This window comes from Callospermophilus lateralis, chromosome 1 (assembly GCF_048772815.1).
Source record: "Callospermophilus lateralis isolate mCalLat2 chromosome 1, mCalLat2.hap1, whole genome shotgun sequence".
In the NCBI taxonomy this organism is placed as follows: Eukaryota; Metazoa; Chordata; class Mammalia; order Rodentia; family Sciuridae; genus Callospermophilus; species Callospermophilus lateralis.
Genome location: NC_135305.1, coordinates 76,755,596 through 76,775,545, shown reverse-complemented (window position 1 = coordinate 76,775,545; position 19,950 = coordinate 76,755,596). Strand labels below are relative to the sequence as shown.

Sequence of the window (19,950 nt, the reverse complement as noted above, 5' to 3'; positions counted from 1 at the left end):
GAATCACAGCAGTTACGTTTCAGGAATCTTTAATGCCCTTTCAAGTCCATCCAAAGAACAAGTGAAGCTGCTGTTCAGAATTTTGTGCCCAGTGTTTATGTTCTATCGAATCTGTGCCACCCAGGCAGCAGACAAGACATGTCTGAGGGTGCTGGGGTGGGGGCATACACAATGATGTCACACACAGGAAATATTGGGGGAGACTTGGCACTTCACAAGGCTGGCTCCTCTTCCATGGGCTCACCAGCAGTTCTGTAAAAATAAACAGGCAATCAGAATACGGCATAAGAGTACACAATGACATTGTAGATTTTCATGCATAATCAAAGCTGATTTTTCAGCTCTCTCTGATGTTTATTTGTGTTATTCAGTTATCCATAAATAGAGTTTCTTTCCTAGGAAGTATAAACAAATGTCAAGTGGAAAAACATTTTGGATCCAAGCAATCATTGGAAATGTTCCTGTTTATATTAAAACATGTCAGAATATTTTATAACTCTAGATTCCAAAATGTACATGTTTTGTGTCTAGTACAGTCCAATAATTTATTGCAAAAATTAACTACAATATTTTATTTTAGGAGCAATTGCAGTGATTTCCTATGGAACCAGTTTGCTAATGAGAGCTAAGGATCTAGCTAGCTTCCGAAGGAGACTCACCAGGGCTCTGGTTTTTGCTTCTGTTCTTTCATAACTGGGTTGGCTGCCTGCCGGAGGCATTTCAAATCAAATTCTGAATTTGATTAGCAAATCGCTGCTACAGAACCAACATTTTATAAGAAATGCTCTATGGTAGTGTGTAAATAGTTTTTATTCGGCATCATCTGTGGGGTGTTCTGCTCGGGCAAAACCAAAACTAATTGCTTGAAAATTTATACTTCAGATTTAGCCTTAATTTAGTAACACTTTGAGGGTGTTTAAAGGCAAACTTTTAGAATGATTTTTAATTTAGTCAAAAGAACAAATTGTAGCAGGAATCCAAATACATGAGGTAGTTGGATTGTCGGGGAAGTTGGATTACTGGGATTTGAGATGCGGGGAGAATTGAGTTTGAGTCTGAGCTCTGTAATTTGCAAATGTTGCAATTACTAATGTTGTAACTACACTTCTGTGAAGCTATGGTTTCAGACATAAATCAGAGGGAAAAGATGTTCCTTATGGTATTAGTGAAGGCTAAAAAAAATAAGAAATAAAGAAGGATGTAAATAACAAACGTTATGAGACATTAGTTATTTGATGTATGGATTCATCTCTTCATCATCTACAATTTGCATTAAATCGAGTAGAGTGACACACAGATACATGACACATAGTGTCATGCCTGTGCTACCAGAGGGGAACTCACTATTTGTATGTTGGTTCTTTCTAGCTGGTGGGAGAATAGGTACGCGGTTTTCATTTTCTTTTCATAGTGTTTATCTTCTTGCCAATGTTGTATAATGAATCACTTTCATATTAGGAAAAAATGCTATGTTTGAAACACAGCTGTTTATGAAGACAAATGAACTAGTTAGCCATGTTATTTTTCAGATTTATAAAGAAAAAGTGCCATGATTTCAATGCATCTTTAAATAAAGCAGTTGCTATTTTAGCTGAGCATTTTTTATTATATATTTAAAACAATGAAAGTAAGATATTATCCATGGAGTGGTAATAAAAAAGATTTTAACACATCCTTTAAAGAATGAGAAGCAAAAGATATTCATCATTTAATGTTAGCAAATAGAAAAAAAGTTCTAAAATAGTCCGTGAAGAGTACTTAAAAAAAAAAAAAGAAAAAAGTCATTTCTGAGGAAGTTATACCCTGTCCAAGAATGTTCAGGATACAGAGGCTGTGAGAAAGTGTTTAGACTTGGTATAAACACTTATACCAAGATTAAAGCTAGCTAAATGAGTCATACTTAATTAAAATCCTTTCTATCTAAACTGATCAGCACTCCAAGAAGAAAAATTTAACATTTAGGAAAACATTTAAATTTTGAAACAAATTTATGTGTAAATATACAAATTTATTTACATCTGAGAATATGTGGACAAAGAACTTGTAGAATACTCAAACTGAATACTCTAATGCAAACTGAATTGTCCTAAATCTAACCAAAGCCACAGTGAGATAATTTTTTTCCCCACATACAGGACTTGGAATTCTACAGAGAATGGGATGCAGGAAATATCCCAAGGGTCACCCACGTGAAGGATCTTTCTTTCTGGTGCAGAATCTGTGCATTCCCCACAGGTCCAACCTTGTTTTTGAGGATGCGGGCAGGGTGTCTACAATTTTTGTCACTCACTGGTGAAAACTGAGCCTCTTCTGTTGGAACACAGAGACTTGCAAGTAGAAAACCCTTCTAATCAGATATTTCTTTGTCCCTAACCTCCCTTTAAAATGATTTCCTACTAACTTCTGTATTGAAGGTAGTCCATTTACTGTTGCACACCTTTTACCGAATCACATCCACACAACTGACCAACTCTTTCATGTCTTGCAGCTAGATGCATTTATACATAGCACGTTGGAAAATAGCTCGTATATAAGGGTAGATGATCTATCTTCAAGTTCCAGCTCTGTCACTTTCTACAATTTGACTTTGAGCAAGAGTCAGTGTCTTTAGATTATCTATTTTCTCTTCAAAATGGAAATAATAACCCCTGACTTACCCTTAAGGGTGTGGGAATCCAATAAGTTAATGAAAGAGCATGCTAATGGATCATACAATGTTAAACAATTACAAAATAATTGCATTACATGTATCTCCCGTTGCAAAAAAATTGTAGAATCGCCTGTCTTTTATTCATTGCTCTCAGTGCAAGGGGAATGATCTTTTCTTACTACTTGTCTCTACATAAATATTTCCTATGTTTTCATGTTTTTAAAGAAACAGGAGGAAAGTGAGTTAGTGAAGGATCTGTCTTTTTAATGGCTGTTTTGGGGGGAAAAGTGAGAAGCAATGCTCTGGAAATGTGGGGGCTTCCCACTTTACTTATCCATAGAGCTATGCTCAGTTTACCTTGATTAATAAAAACACAGTCATGGAAAAGGATGGAGGAAGGGAAGACATGCAATTTCTACATCTTTGAACTTAAGTTCTCTTACAAGCAGGGAGGTAGAGACAGTAAGCTCAGAGATAGCTGTAAAGTAAACCCACCAAAGATAAATTTTAGTACAACAGTTTAACTAATTGAAAAATAAAACTTCTACTACTACAAGCCAGCCTCACAGGGAACACAGACAGTTCTCTATCAATGAAGAGCAAAAGATTATTATTATACAATAAAGGGAAAGATCCATTCAGTCCAGCAATCATAGATTAAGTTAGTTTACAAAGGTAAAAGCAGGAAGGAAAGATAAGGATAGAAAGATAAAGCATAAAATTAAATTCCTATATTTTCCCTTAAATTGATATTTTATTTTCTATGATTTAAAAAAAATATTTGTTAATCCATACTAAGATTGTTATTTGGTAGGACATATGTTCTCTTATTATGTTTATTTATTTTAATCCGTGCATTTTATTTTCCTCCTCAAAGACAAGCAGTCTGATGCTTGTTGCATAAATTGTGTTCTTTAAAGCTATATATTATTGTTTAATGGCATATCTTTTTACTTTATGTAAATTTCATTTCTATACACACATGCATCATTTCTGTTTCTTAATTTACTCAATACTGTATTTGTTAGATGCATCATTCATATTTATTTAATCTTAGCCACTAACTACTACATGGCATCCCAGTGGTTTGCATTCATATTTTAACTATTCATTCTCACAGTATTGGACATAGGGCTTGACTCTAACACTATAGCCATCATGAATAAAGCTGTGGTCAGTCTCCTAGTACATGAACTACAATGACTCCAGATAAGAATATCTTGGTATACATTTCCAAGAGCAAGATTACTGGGTCAAATGTCTTATTGTACACTAAATGGTGTTAAACTGTTACCTAGCATACTGCCATAGTTCATCTTCCTATATCTGGGAAGGTTTCACAGCCCCACAACTGCAATGCTAGCACTACCCAGACTACTGGTCTACCGATTTCTCTCTCTCTTGCTTACCTAAAGTATTGCAGATTGAACCCAGGAGGAGTGCTCTGCCTCTGGTCTACATCCCTAACACTTTTAATTCTATTTTGAGACAGGGTTCTTGCTAACCTACCCAGGCTAGCCTCAAACTTGTGATCTTCCTGCCTCAGCCCCCTGAATAGCTGGGATCACAGGTGTGTGCCATTGCCCCCAACTCTTTCCATCGACTCTAGAAATAGACATAGAGTGTTCACTCTTTGCCCTGGACCTCTTTCAGGCACTGGGAAGACAGCAGTGAACAAAGCAGACAAAAATATCTATCCTTATTGAATCCCTGCTTAACTATTTTAACTAAAATGAATCCATTTTAACTACTCATTTTCCCCAAAATGGACACAGGGCTTGACTAACACTGTACCATCATGAACAGAGCTGTAGTGAACTTCCTATTGTACGGGAACTCCAGTGACTCTACATTGACCTTATCTTCTGTTTACCATCTAATGTATATAAAATAATACTTTTTCAAATTTGCATTTCTTTGATTACTAATGAATTTGGGCATCTCTTTAAAGGACTCGTCTTCCAGCAAACCACACAATGCAGAATAAAAAGAGAATCAAAGGACTCTCATAAGTATGTGCGATGATATGTGTCTTTCCTGCAGGTTTCTTTAATTTGCTCTTTCAGTGTTCATGAACTAATTTTATACTGTACTGTTTTGTCCTTATGTGCTTTATGAATTATATTTTATGTTCTTTCTCTCATTTCTCTCATTTCACTTTTCTTTTTTGTCTCTCTGCTCTAACCATTTTATATACGTAGTAGACATTCCATAAAAACTTTATGAAATGTTCATAAACATATGTTGGGATGATTTTATAGCTCCTCAGAAGTAATATAAATCAAGAATAGAACAAGAATTTTAGCAAAGGATAGAATTTCCCAAATTATTCTTAGTTTAAACCACAATTCCACACCTGAATGTGGATCTGAAAATGTATAGAAGGATCATATCACAAAGGCATGCAGGAATCAAAAACAAAATGAGAGCCAATACACACAAACAAACACACATGCACGCGCGCACACACACGCACACACACACACAACAATACTACCATATGGTTGGCTGCAAGTTTTTGTGGTGAGTAGTCATAAATTTTCTAATAGTTCCCATTATCCAGTCCTAACTTGCCTTATTAGTTCATTTTATTTATTTTTCCACTTCTTAATTCTACAATGTATGTTCACCTTAACCCAAGTCTTTCTTTTTCTCTCTCATCTAATGGCTACTTCTTTTTTTCTGTGTGGTGCTAGGTATCCATCCAAGGGCCTTACATGTGCTAGGCAAGTGTTCTACCACTGAACTATAACCCCAGCCCAAGAATACTACTTTGGCTTTCTTTTTCTCCCTTCATGAATTGCCATTTGTGCATGATTCTTCAGAAATTTACCTACAATATGCTTCCTTTCTCTACATTTCTTCTCCCATCATTATTTAGCTTACTTATCACAATTGTCATAAGAATTTCTCGACCATCTCTTTAGTATTATGCTAGCCCCTATTCTATACTGTTGTCTTTTAGATACATATTCCTATGCTGTCTGTCTCATGTTTTGGTATCTTACTACTAAAAAGAGGATGCAACCCATATTCCTTTGGTAATAACTAAACATCCTCCCAAGCCTTCTGTACCCATTTTTTTCTTCCCAGCCTGCCAACTTAGAAAAGAACAAGATTCCTTTTCCTAAGGACTGTACTTACATACTCTCTCAAATGTCTCTGGATCTCTACTCTTTTATCACTAAAAACAATTTTTAAGTACACATAATGGGTTTTATACTGTTTTTGGAGATATAATGGTAAGCAAAAGGGGCGTTTATTTATAAGAAACTTATACAAGAAAACATACTAATCAGATATTTATTAGATAATTTTCATTTATATCATATGGAATAATGCAAAGATATAGAGGAAGCATGAAAAAGGGTGACCAATTTAATTTTGCAGTTAGTGTTCAGTGCATGTGTTCCCTGATCAGTCAGTCAATGCTGTTTGGTTTGAGATCTAACAGCTAAGTTAAAAGAATGAAGAGCTCATTATAGAGTTGGTGATACGAGGGAAAGGACAAGATATGTATTCCAAACACAGCAGAAGGTGTGCACCAAGAAAACCTCAATATGGACAAGAGTATGGTTTTTAGGAGAAAACTGAAGTGAGATCTCATTTCCTCACCCCCACAGGAAAGGCTGAAATAGTAAAGACTGATTATACCACATTTAGAAGAACTGTCATTCATTGCTAGTGAGAATAAAAAAATGGTATGTCCATTTTATAAAGCAGTTTGAAAGTTTCTTATGAGGTAAAACATATGACTTCCTTATAACGTAGTAATTCACACTTACCTATACGTCCAAGAAAACAGATGCTGTTTACATATGTAAACACACACACACGTGCGCGCACACACACACACATGTGCACACACACGGTTTGTATAAAAAATTATAGAGATTTAGGATTCTCAAAATTAAAAACAAAGTTACCATGTGAGCCAAAATTCCAACTTTTGAGTATATATCCAAAAGAGCTAAAAATAGAGTTTTGAAGATATATTTGTATACTTGTGCTTATTGCAGCATTATTCACAATATGGTAATTGACAGATGAATGGAAAAAAATATGGCAGACACATACACAAGAATATTATTTAGACTTAAAAAGAAGGAAATCTTGTCATATGCTACAACATAAATGAACCTTGAGGAAGCTTGGATAAAAGAAGGAAGCCAATCACAAAAAGACCAATACCCATGTTTTAGCTTACACGAGGTATTTAGAAGCCCCATGGCAGTTGCCAGGGGCTGAGGTGAGTGAAAAGGGACAGCAGTTGTTCAATGGCTACAGAATTTCAGTTTTGCAAGATGAAATTCTAGAGAGCTCTTGCACGACAGTGTGCCTCTCATTAACACCACCAAACTGCACACTTACAAATAACTCTTTTTAAGTGGTAAGATTTATGTGTTTTACACTACAATGATGAAAAATAATCCAGAGCAGATTTATCCATAATAGCCCCAAATTGGAAACAAGCCAAACATCCACTTGCAGATAAGTGGATAAACAAATTAGGATATGTTAATGCACTGGCATAATGAACAGCACTGCAAATGAATAAACTACTAACTGTCGGTGAAATGAATGGATGTCAAAAATATTATGTTTAGTGGAGTAAAGGAAGCCAGATTAAAAATCAGTATGAAGTGCATAATTTCATTTAAATGAAATTAAAGAACAGGCAAAACTGGATGGTGTTAAAAGGTAGTTACTGCTGGGAACGTTCTGAGGTGGTGAAAATGTTCTCCTTCTTGCTTTGGGAGGTGTTTACATGTGGTGTAGGTAACAGTCTTAGGGTCTGTGCATATTATTCTATGTGCCTTAGTTTATAAAAAAAGTCATTGTGGTTGGAATATAGACCACAAAATAGAGAGGAGAAATGTTATGGATGAGACCTGGAATACACATGAGGGTAAGCACACAGAGCTTATGAATCCTGTTAAGATGACAGTCTTTATGCTTATAGAAATGGAAGGGCATAGAAGAGTTTCAAACAGAAGCACAACCAGATTTGCTTTTCTCTCTCTCTCTCTCTCTCTCTCTCTCTCTCTCTCTCTCTTTCTCTCTTTTACAGAGCTTCCTGATTATAGAAACTAGAATAGAAACGACACATATGGATATGTGAACAAGTAAGGAAAGTAAAGTAAGTGTTTAGATGAAAGATCAAGGACTGTGAGATACAGTTTGGACTGAGAGATACAAACAAAATTGATTATATGCTCAAGTTATCATCTCTTTGGATGCCTGTCATTTTATTTTCTAGGTAAAATCCTACATATCCTTCCACCTTGTCTCAATTGTCACTGATTCGGTGATTTGTTCCTTGGTCCTTAGTCTAAGTTAAGTCTTCTTTCATCGTGAAGGATATTATCTCAATCTTATCAAGTAATGTATACTATATCTGATCAAATAACTTATACCTGATTGTCAAGTAACATGTTCTTCCTGTTTTTCATACTTGATTCTGTTGTAGGAATAAAACTCTCATATCCATGTCTTAATCTTTGGAACCTGTGAATATGCTATCTTGCATATGGCAAAACTGACTTGGTAGATGTGGTCGAGGTTATGGACCTTGAGGTCAGGAAATGATCCTATTTTTCCCTGATGAGTCCAGTCTAATCACAGAAGCCCTTAAAATCAGAAACCTTTTCTCACCATAGTCAGAGATAGATATGATGACAGAAGAAATGTCAGAGAGATGGAAGTTACTAGCTTTGAGGATAGAGAAAGGAGGTCAGGAGCCAAGTGATGCAGGCAGCCCCTTAAGCTGGAAAAGGTGAAGGAAAAAAGTCTCCCCTAGAAACTTCAGCAAGGACTGCAGTCCACCACCACCTCACTTAGCCAGTGAGACCCGTGTCAGACTTCTAACCTACAGAACTTTTGTGTTAAGTTATTGCATTTTTAGTAATTTTTTTTTTGCAGCAGCAGTAGAGAATTATTACAATCTCCAAGTAGATGAATGTTTTGAAAACTGCGAAGTAGCTTTGTGAACTTGCTCTTAGCACTTTGACACAGAAAGAATCAGAGTATGTCTGAAAGTGAATGAACTCAGTGTTCTCACATGTTCTCCTCATGCTGCATGTTGGAGGATGGTCCTGTAATCAACTAGTATCACTTCCATTCCTTTCTCTGCCCTTGAATGCAATCCTTTTTCCACTCAAACAGATATTTTGTGCAATACCTGCCCCTCTTAGTATGTTTTCTCAGGCAAACCACCTGTATGACATTAGAATGGTATGGATTCTAGTTAGCTAACATATTCTGAAAATGGACATTGCCAATTTGTACTACACAAAAAAGTAAATTACACATTTTGAAGTCTCACAAAAATATAACAACATGTTTTCCTGTAAAGATAGTAAACATTGAGATAAGTAGAGCTCATGTAGCATTACGAAATGCTGTTACAATTTTAACAATGTTTTGTCTTCTGATGGATGCTTTTACTCATTCAATAAATATGTTTATTATCTACGATGTGTTATGCATTATAAAAGTCTTTGAGTTAGATTAGCTCACCATAGAGTAGTTAATTTAATAAATTTATTATTTAGTCCTTATTTATTGGTCTCTTATTTTTAGTGACTACACTGTTGATTTAACCAAGTTAAACTAAAGATTCGACCTCTGTTCTTATATTATAGATCTCTATATCATGAATAGTGTCTTTGGGAAAGAAAAAAACAGCAAATTGAGGAAAAAGGAAAATGACAGGAATAATAATAAAAATCAGCCTTTAATTGAGGAATTCCTTGTGTCAAGTGTTAAGTTCTTATAATGTGTTCTCATTTTATCTTCATAGCCCTGTGAAAATTTCCTCTAATTTTAAAAACAGAAAATAAAATTTAGAGACATTAAGTAACTTGCCCTTGAGTACATAATTATTAAATGTAGAAGGCCTAGGCAAGCTGACTCTAGAGTTGAGCTCCAGTCTTCCTCTGCAGTGGCAAGAGGATGGGAATACAGGGACAGAGCAAAGTCGAGATGGGAAGCTAAACTTATCAGACATCTCATTTTATTAATGGCTCTATTTGATTTTTTCAAAATAAATGCTGTTTTACAAGGCATTTAGAATGGAATGGCTAAAATACACAACGGGGCATTGAATTTATTCCCTGATATACCAAGTCCAATTTCATACATACCCAAAGACCTAACTATATTAGGCACTAAAAACAGATAGAATCATGGCTCTGGGAAGAGGAGGAAAGACAAGAGAGAACGGATTGCTCTTTCACCAGGAACTTCTAAATTTCAACTTTTCAACTAAGGCTTTATTGACACTAAGAGAAAATTAAAAATGAAATTTATTTTAGAATGTTTGCCGACTTAGGTAAACATGTGCTCAAAATAATGGCATAGAGAAAAATCAGAAACCTGCATAATTTGTGCAATATTAACTTCTGGAAGCCTTAGAGACATAATCCCAATGAATGGGATATCTGGACAAATTCATGTTTCTAAGTATATTAGACATGAATTTGTACTTACTCATGGTTTGTATTTCTATCTAAATCACTGGATTGAGGAAAATGGAGTCATTAATATCCTCAGAGGTACTGACAAGCCATTCAAAGCTCAGGCAAATGATACATACGATTTTTCAGTTTATTGTTATACTTTTAAAAGTATGAACAAGATAGTTACTGAAAAAAAGCAAAATACCAAGACTTGGACTCATACATTTTCTCATGGCTCTGTATTATATAATGACTTGAAACCATCTCTTTCATGAGAAAAGTTGCCAAAAATGGAACGTTAAATGATTAAATAAACAATCATTCCAGACTCCATTTAAAAACTCTAACATGATTTACACTATAATCAACAGGTCATACTGACATTTGAAAATCTAACTTTCAGTTTTTGCTTTACATTTAAAAAAAAGAGACAGTTAGGAATTTTAGAGTGTAAATGTGCTCCTAAAAACTTTAGAGTCGATCACCCTCAAGTTTTGATTGCCAGGGAGAACTTTTCTTGATTTCCATCACAGCCTGAACTAGTATCCAAGAATAAATCTGAGTCCATTACTAACCCTTCCAATAGAAGTGTTTTGAAACGGCTATCTAACAAATGTAGACTACAAATCTTTTAAAAGTACACTTTCTTAGTAAACAAGAAAAAAAACTCTAATATTACATTTTTTGCTTCTAAACAATGTGCTACATATGAACAGCCCTATCTATTTAAATCTTTAAAAATATATCTGGGACCTGCTCAGGGATGGTCTTGTTATTTTTTTTTTTCTTCCTGAACCATCAATGACTTTTCCCCATTCAAATTCTTTGCCACCCTAAAATTGTGTTTGAAAACTGTGCATCAGTTAAACATCCACAAGACGAATTCCCACATACCAGCCTTTTCCTAATAATTTGTTCTTCAAGGTCCATCAGTGTAGGTATAAAACTGAAATGACTTTTTGCACCGTGTTGTCACCCTCCCCCATCCAAGAAAAATGAACAGAAAATACTTACAATGGTTCTTAGCCAGGAGCATTTTATCCCTTATTCACTAGTGGTAAATGAGTCAGATATGAGTTGGCCAGGAAAAGAGCTGCTTTACCCAAAATCTTAGTATGAAATGAGTCATCTCACTCCAAACACCAATATATCCTCCAAAATAACTGGCAAGAATTTCCTATAAAAAGAACCTTGCCTTCACTCTTTTCCATCCATTTAGGTCTCTGATTTTTCTAATTTTTCAATTTCCTGCATGTTCGAATATTGCATTTATAACAAAAGCCAGGAACATTTCCACCTCTTTATCTTATTTTGAAAATCATCTTTGCCTATTGAATAGGGGAACAATTTTGATAGCATTCCTCTGAAAAAACTAAGAGCTCTGTGACTTTCAAGGACTCCTCTCTCTCTCTCTCTCTCTCTCTCTCATGAAACGCATTCATGGTTCAACTGAAATACAAGAGCCAGTTCTAGAAGAATTTTTTCTTTTCCTCTGTTGAGAAAAGGAGTTCAAAGCCACAAAAAATATTTCAAGCAAAATCATTTTTCTTCCCACAAGAAAAATCAATCACTTTAGATATAATCTGTTCAAAACTGATAAATGAGTATGAAAGCAGACAACAAACTTCAACTCTGCTTTCCTGCACAGCAGGACATTAACATTTCCATTTGCTCTCTGCCATCAGATGAAGCTTAAAAATCACTCTGGATTGAAACTGAGGTTAAGTCCTATAGATTATCAGGAGTCAACACATTATTCACCGGAGGATAAACAAGTGTGCTTATGAAGCCAATTCTTGCCAGTGTGCTGAGATTTTTTTTTATTATTACTTGGGGCTCATAAAATCAATTATTATTGCTAATTATTCTAATCTCTGCAATTTAATGGACAAAATTACGGACAATTCATTTCAGTGAGGTTGGAATTTAGCCTCGTTTTTCTATATTAAATGAATTCTAGAGAATAGCTATGCTCCTTTTATATTCAACAGTAACAGATGTTAGTTTCCTTGGTTTTATAGCCCTCAGATGACAGACAACTAACTGTTTTTGGCCTTGGGAATAATTGCAACACCTTTGGATTATGAACTTGGTTCACTTCTTAGCTGGAAACAGCAGGGGGTTCGTTCATATTATCAAAGACATAAAAGAAAACAAATTTCCCTGTGCTTCAAAAATCATAAGAAAATGACTTCTAATTCAAGCAATATACATTTTTTTCCTCTACTGATAATCTGCTCCTTAGTGCTCAGAATAAGAGAAAATACCTGCATAAAATTGAAATCTCTTATTCAGTTTATCTTGTGCTCTTGGCCAAAACAAGATGTTAAATCCATTAAACTCTGAGTATCCAGTAAAAGCAAGAAAGCTAGAATTGTTCAAATTTGTGCATTCTTGGGAAAATTGCCAACTTATGCACTAGTAGCAGGATCTGTGTAATTAATGGTGATGTTATTGATGGAGGGAATCTGATTTTCTTCTCAGAAGTAATTTAAGAGTATAAACTGGCAGAACTTTAGCAAAGCCTCTCCTGATTCACTTTCTCATTGAGGAAATAAGATCTTGAAGTCAGCCATAGAAAGTACCGATGTAATGTACATTTGTGGTAACTTTGGTCGTGGTAGACTTTAAAGAAATCCTGAATGTAGCACTGTCCATAGAATACAATGATGGACCCAAAAAGGCACAAACTGACAAAGATTCCTTAATAAGACAACAAGGGAGCCCAATCTTAGATTGACCTTAAGTTTTTTCCCCAGAAAGCTATGTTCATATGAAGTTGAACAGAGACCAATTCCTTCCTATAATGTGAAGTAAAGTAAGACTCAAGTCCACACTCTGTCCACACACGCTCTGTCTCCTTTGCAGACAAGTTCCACATTCATCCAGTTGCTAGACCTCAAGAACAATCACAATGGACAAAGTGTGAATGCATTTTTGGCTAGCCACTGCCTCACATTACCCCCAGGTTCTGCTCTCCTCTTTCCTTTGTTATATGAGGAATTTCAAAATGATGAGAGGAAGAAAAAGAACATCTGGAAAAATAGAAATAACTAGGGAAAGAATTAAGGCCACAAGCAGCTCTTTCCATAATGATCTGCACTAAATTACCCAACCAGGAGTGATTTTTCTCACCGACTATCTCATTCTCTCTAGTTTTCTGTGAACTGCAACCACATGCTCCAGGTCTGTGTTTCCCATGAAGAACAAAACAATTGAATTTTCTATAACCCAAAGCATGTGCTCTGGCATCTGTGGTTTTGGAGAAAACAGGTGGAGGAAGTGGAGGAGACAGGTGAAGGAAAACCAGGAGCAAGGTTCATGAACATCAGAGATGAGCCTGGATGTTACTGACCCACATGATTCCCCACACTGGATTCATACCTGCTGTCTTCCTGAGCAAAGGGCTGTTCCACATCCACCGTCAGGGAGGCCAGAGCAGAAACGGTCTCTGTCTCTTCTTGCAACTGAGTGCCAGGCAGAGCACAACCCCTTGGCACAGCCACCATCCTTACCGACTTCCAGTACTTGCCTAGAAAAAACATCCATCATACTTTATAGGAATTTTGGGTAGAGCAGTAGTAATAAGAACACTCGAATAGATCCAACTCAGAACAGTTGTTAAAATTCCCCCTGTTATACACAGTTGTAATTTGGTTCCTTAACTCTTATGATTAAGTGGGTTTTTTTATATATAAGAATATTAAGTTGTGATGAACTCATATTCCCAAGTTTAAATCTCTCTTGCTCTAAAAGTAATACAGTGAGGGACAATCCATGATCTAATGAACTCACTAAAAAACTGACAGCTGTCTGTACAACTAAGTAAGCAAACTCTAGGCACCATTCCCCCTGGGAAACCCTTGAGAGACCTGGAGGTAGAAGTTTCCTGGAAAAAAATGAATGAAATAGTAATGCTAAAAATTACTACTTGAACCATTAACTTTTTAAAAATGAAGTTGGAGTATTAAAGAAAAAAGCAAAGCCCAGCAATGCCAGCATGAATCAAATGGCAGCTTTGCCAGAACAATCGGGCTTGTTAGTCCTGGATGTTCTCTCTTTCTCAACCTCAGGGTGTGTACTAGAACAATAATTGACTGAAAACTTTAATATATGCACTGGCTGATGTTGGAATCCATCCACGTGTCATATTGATATTTCTTTTTGTGAGACAAGGCAGAGAAGGAGAATAAGAGGAAAATAGTCATTTCATGAGAACATGCTAGTGGGCTAAATAGAAAAGAGCAGAGGCAAAGCCCTTCTTGCAGCCCCTAAGCTTTTTTTTTTTTTTTTTTTTTTTTTCTTTTTTGGTGTGTGTGTGTGTGTGTGTGTGTGTGTGTGTGTGTGTGTGAAATGTTGAGTCTCAAATCAAAGCTGGAAAATCTCCCTAGATGCTGACATGACTCATCAGGTTAGAACTATCTTTACAACTTGACCAATTAGATGGAAACTTGGCATGCTGAGGATTTGCTTATTTCAAATTAAAAAAAAAATATAAAGTCTTGCTTGAGTGCAAAAGGAAGATAGATGAATACTGGACTACAAAGTAAGCTAACTGGGCTCTGGACCCAGCTCTGCCTCCTGACATCCCTATCATGCTCATAGGCCTGCTAGGACTTTATTTCTGCTTCTTCCAAGATGGTGATTGCTTCAAATATTGTCCAGCTCAAATACTTTGTGATTGGACTTCTTTACTTTACTGTTTCACAAAGGAATGAATGTCACATTAGGGAAAGAGACTCAGTCTCCCTGTGCATTCTGCATGCCAAAAACACTCTCTGACATAAGTGTCCACACTACTTTACTTACTGTGATTATCTACTATGTCCAAGGTCTGAAAGTCACAAGTGTTTTAATTTGAATCAAACAATAGTTATGTCAATGAATACACAAACTAATATTCTTTTGGAAGCTGAGACTATGCTAGATGTTGATGTCACAAAGAGGCTCCTAATCCTAAGAAATCCATTCTGGTTGAGTTAACCCTACTAGTTAACAGTGGCACATCTGTGTGTAAAAATTCCATATTATCCTTGGGAGGGAATAAACACAACATATACTTACAGTGATAGCAAAATAAGGGAAGGTTTACTAGGGAAAAAATAGCTCTTTGTCAAGTATCTGAAAGGCAAACAGAAGTTGATCAAACTAAAATAGGGAGAGGTGATGGTGTGTAGGTAACCCTAGAAGAGGAAATACTACATGCAGAGATATAGAAACTAGGTCTCTGTGCTTTATTGGAAGTGCAAGTGAAACACAGAAAGAGTCTGGCATGTAATGAATGACTGCTATTGTAAGCAAAGGCAAACTAACACAATCTTGAACAACATGCCGATGATCCTGGACTTCAACCCTGTACTTATAAGTAGAAGAGGTACATAATCAGATTAATGTTTTAAGAAGATTTCTCTGGAAAGATCATGGATGATGGATCAAAAAGTGATGAGGATAGTGGCAGAAAGACCAATTTTACATCCTGGCAAAAGTCCAGGTAGTAAATCAAGATGGAATAGAAATGAGAAGATGAATTAGGGACCTTTAGGAGGTAAGCAATGGAAATATATCTTGGCTTTTTCTTTAGTATTTCTCACATCTCTCAAACCTGAAACGTGTCCTTGAATTGATAATTTCATTGCAAGTGCCTAATTACTCTAGAATACAATGTCATTATTATCCTACCCAACTTGGAAATGCTATAGCCGTCAATTAGTTTAGTAAATAGAGTTGCAATGAGTTTCACAAAATGTCACTAAGCACTACTTTAGCACATTATATTCACAAAGCTAGTGATGTGGGATGGCATTCTTTCCTTGTTCTCCGGAGTGACAAGTGTGGGGACTCTGACAAACACACTACAATAACTGATGATTGATGGTAAAATTATGTTATAAAAACTACAGGGAGGACACACTAGCATTACTGAACACCTAATATATGTCAAAGACTGTGTGATAGGGATTTTTAGTATTTCTAATTTGTTTTCATTTAATCTTCATGACAACTATGTAATGTTGGATAATTTTTTCAAAGGTCACATTGCTCAGGATAAGAGGAGCTTTAATTCTTTCCCAGGACGGATTAATTCACAAATCTCTTCCTTTATAATTTGCTGTCCTCCTCCATCTTCCACCCAGTACACACAAAAATATTCTCGATATATGAAAAACTTGACTTAAAAGTATTGTACACATTACAGATTCTTCACTTTACCAGAAAAGAAATATCATGCTATCTTTGTTCCTTAGATATGTGACTCCACACACTTTTTTTTTTTGGACTTTCTGGTGTTTTTTTTTTTTTTTTTTTTGCACAAAGGAAGACCACCATGTTCAAACTTGTTTTTTTCTACACTTTATTTTAGTTTGGATATGTATTGCTCCCCCAAAATTACATGTGTGAGACAAAGAACTTTCAGTGGTCAAATGATTAGGTTGTGAGAGTTATAGCCTAACCAGTGAGTTAATCCACTGGTATGGATTAACTAGGTGGTAACTAAAAGCAGGTAGGGTGTGGTTGGAGGAGGTGGGTCACTAGGGGTATGTGTTGGGGATTATATTTTGTCCTGGTGAGCGGAGCACTCTCTCTGCTTCCTGGTGGCCAAGTTCTGAGATGCTTTCCTCCACCATGCCCTTCTACCATGATGTTCTGCCACACTGCAAACCAGAGCTTTGAAGTTGGCCAGCTGTAGACTGAGACTTATGAAGCCATGAGCCAAAATAAAGTTCCTCCTCCAATTGTTCTTGACCCATCATTTTGGTCAGTGACAAAAAAAGCAACTAAAGCATTCATTTCTCATAAACTTGTACTATTGCAAGTACTAGGTTACCAGGTAAGTCACCAATGAATCTATGATAAAACTGGAGACCAATGCTCACTGAAAAGTATAAATAAAAAGTATACAAAGGTGGAGCTCTGAATTAAAATACAAGATTTTCAGACTGCTAATCTTATGCTAATTTTAGGAAAGTCATGGAATCACTATGAAGAGCAGTCTCCATATTTAAAAAATAATGGCACTGAGTTTAATGATTATTAAAGATTTAATTCTGCTCTAATTCTCAGTAATGGTGATTCTTCTGATCTTGTTAACAAATCACTCTTGGATATTATCATACATTTGTTATGTTAAAAAAGCATTACATTTCTATGAGCCTATGAACCCGAGAAGAGGTTATTAAGCATTGACTTTCAGATAATGACATATCTACAATGACCGAGGACTTTCATTTTCAAGCACTGTAAGTTTTTTCTCAAGAAGAAAACTCCTGGCCATAAATAACAAACAATTTTGCTCCCAAAAGACAATGAAAAGGCATGCATTCTTAAGATTAATCTTTAGGAAGAATGACTGACAATGATCCTTCAAATTTTGACCTATAAGTATGTGAGTAGTAGGAAGGATTTTAAATAGTTGAGATGTTTTTGGATAAAATTTAATGTGTATAAAATATTCTGCTGTTAGGATCAAATAATAGAAGTTTGGCTCTTATCCAAATATGTGAGGTTCCTGACTTAGAATTTAAAGATTTTAAATTCAATTTGGCCTTTAGCAAGATGTAAAAAAACAAGAAAAATGTTCTACATTAATAATGTACTTATAGACCACTATCTATGTTCACAAAAGAGAATAATTAAAATGCAAGTAGGTATAACACAGACTATGCAATATGTGGACAACTCAGACCCCATAATTTATGGGTTATATTTTCATGTGTTGTGTAGTTTTTTTTCTTCTTTCAGAAACAGATGTTCAAGAATCTCATATCTATTGGCATGGGAATAATAATGCCATTAGCACATAAGAGAAATGAACCAAACTTTATGAGTAGAGTTCTCAGGAGTTGCTATTCATAAAGTAAAATATTAGCAACCGGCACCACTGAGTTGCTCTCCTATGGCAATAAAACTGGCAAAAGAGAGGAGTTTTCCATTCAAACTGGAGTGCACACTCCCTCTTCAGTCATATCCTTTATCCTTATTCGCTTTTCCCACTATGTAAATCTTCCCACTTTTCAGCACTTTTTTTAAAGAACTACTCAGCCCTCATTATTCTGCATTTTTGTTTTATCTGGCAAAGGTAAAGCAAAGAATGAATGCACAATAAAGGTATGAAGTAGATAGGGGAATGAGGACAGTTGGGATCTGGGGTGGGAACCACAGATGGAATTTCACTGGGTCAGATAAGAGTCAAGAGAGGGCATCTTATGGGTGGGTACTGTGTAATCAGACTTCAGGAAAAACCATAACATTTCTGGTAATGAACAATTTGGTAAAATAATAGTTGTCAACTTATGCAAGTCTGTCTTAGAAGTAACGTGTTCACCAAATGTTTTCCCAATCAAAGCCTCTGGACAATTTAAAAATCACTTGACCCTCAAGTCTCCTGTTCCATCATCATTTGGGAGCCTCAGAGTCATGCCTTCTGATTATTTTTTTAAAAAACTTCTTGCCATTAGAATGATATTGCCTATCATCTTTACACACCATGTTCTCATAGAAAAAGAAAAAATACTAAATTAAACCTCTTCCTGTCCTCCTCAACCTTAGAGTTTATCAATGCCTAGGGTTTATGAGAGACCCAGGCTTGTAGATTCTCTAGAGATTCTTAATACTTAATTGAGCCCATTTTACCCAATGCCCCAAATGTGGAACACCTAGAAAAATTTAAATATAGTATATAATATATAACTATATAATGACAATAATTATACTATAGTGATATTAATTAATATAATAATTTATATAAACTCTAGATTATTATTTCCAACCTATTTTAATGCACCTATGTCAATTTCCTTGAAATACTATAGAATTCAAAACATGGAACTTAATGGTTAAGATTTGTTTAGCTAAATGAAGAACTTTATCAGGTTCTAAAACATTGTATAAATGTGAAGATAAAAAATGCATTGAAAATTGGTGTAAAAATTGAGTAACCCAGTAATTAAATTTTTCATCCATATTGTGGTAATTTTGAGGTTAAGTGGAGCCAAGGATAAAATTTACATTATGAAAATATTTATTTATCCATCAAAAAATTATTTTTAATTTAGACCCATGGAATAGTCCTATTCAAAGCTTACTTTCACACGAATATTCAGCTTTAAGATGCATATATAAAATCTGCTTAATTCATGTATCTCAAGGCACAGAAACCAGTATATTTATAGTGATTATACAAATGTTAGAAAATAACATAAACATAATTATGCTTGATAGATATTCATGTATGATAATTCTTTTTTGGTTATATTGTTCACCTATAATATCACTAATATTTTTATGAAGAATAAGCTTTCTGTTTCAAAGGAATCCAAATATTTTAGATTTTTTTTTCATAAAACTGCTTACAATTTTTTTCAAAGTTAAAATTTTACAGTTAGCTTGAAACTGTTGGTGTCTTTAATTTTTCTTTTCAAGAGACAGTAATATTTTGGTTGAGAAATACTATCTCTACAAATCTGGAAAACTCAGAGCAACTTCTACTAAATGGGATTGTTTTCATATCTAGTTTTTAAGATATTGAAATAAGTACTGTATTCCATTCTTTTTTTTCTCCTTTCAAAATAGAAAACATCTTTGTCAAATATTTTATAAGACAAAACAATAAAAAGTTTCCTATTTATGAATCGACAAAATTTTACAAATCAGATGCTGAAAAACTTTGACATTTTTTACTTCATTCCATTCCAGATCATCAAATATGAATTTATCTACTGTAGGAGTTTGATCAAAGATTCTATCTACACACAGAGTTCTTAAATAAATAAAATTTTGTGCATGATTTGAGCACTTATCCTTGCTCAATTATTTCCTTGCTTTAATAAGGATCAATTTAAA

General features: G+C 35.1%; 1 protein-coding gene across 1 annotated transcript in view; it reads right to left on the bottom strand.

Moving 5' to 3' along the window:
- Nucleotides 1-197: 197 nt before the first annotated feature.
- Nucleotides 198-19,950, bottom strand: part of Hdac9 (histone deacetylase 9) — a 658,195-nt gene continuing 638,442 nt past the window's right edge. The window contains exons 25-26 of the mRNA XM_076863228.2: nucleotides 13,495-13,642; nucleotides 198-252 (exon numbers count right to left, since the gene is read on the bottom strand). Of these exons, the coding sequence (XP_076719343.1) occupies nucleotides 213-252; nucleotides 13,495-13,642 (188 nt within the window). The 3' untranslated portion in view covers nucleotides 198-212. The remainder of the gene's footprint in view (nucleotides 253-13,494; nucleotides 13,643-19,950) is intronic.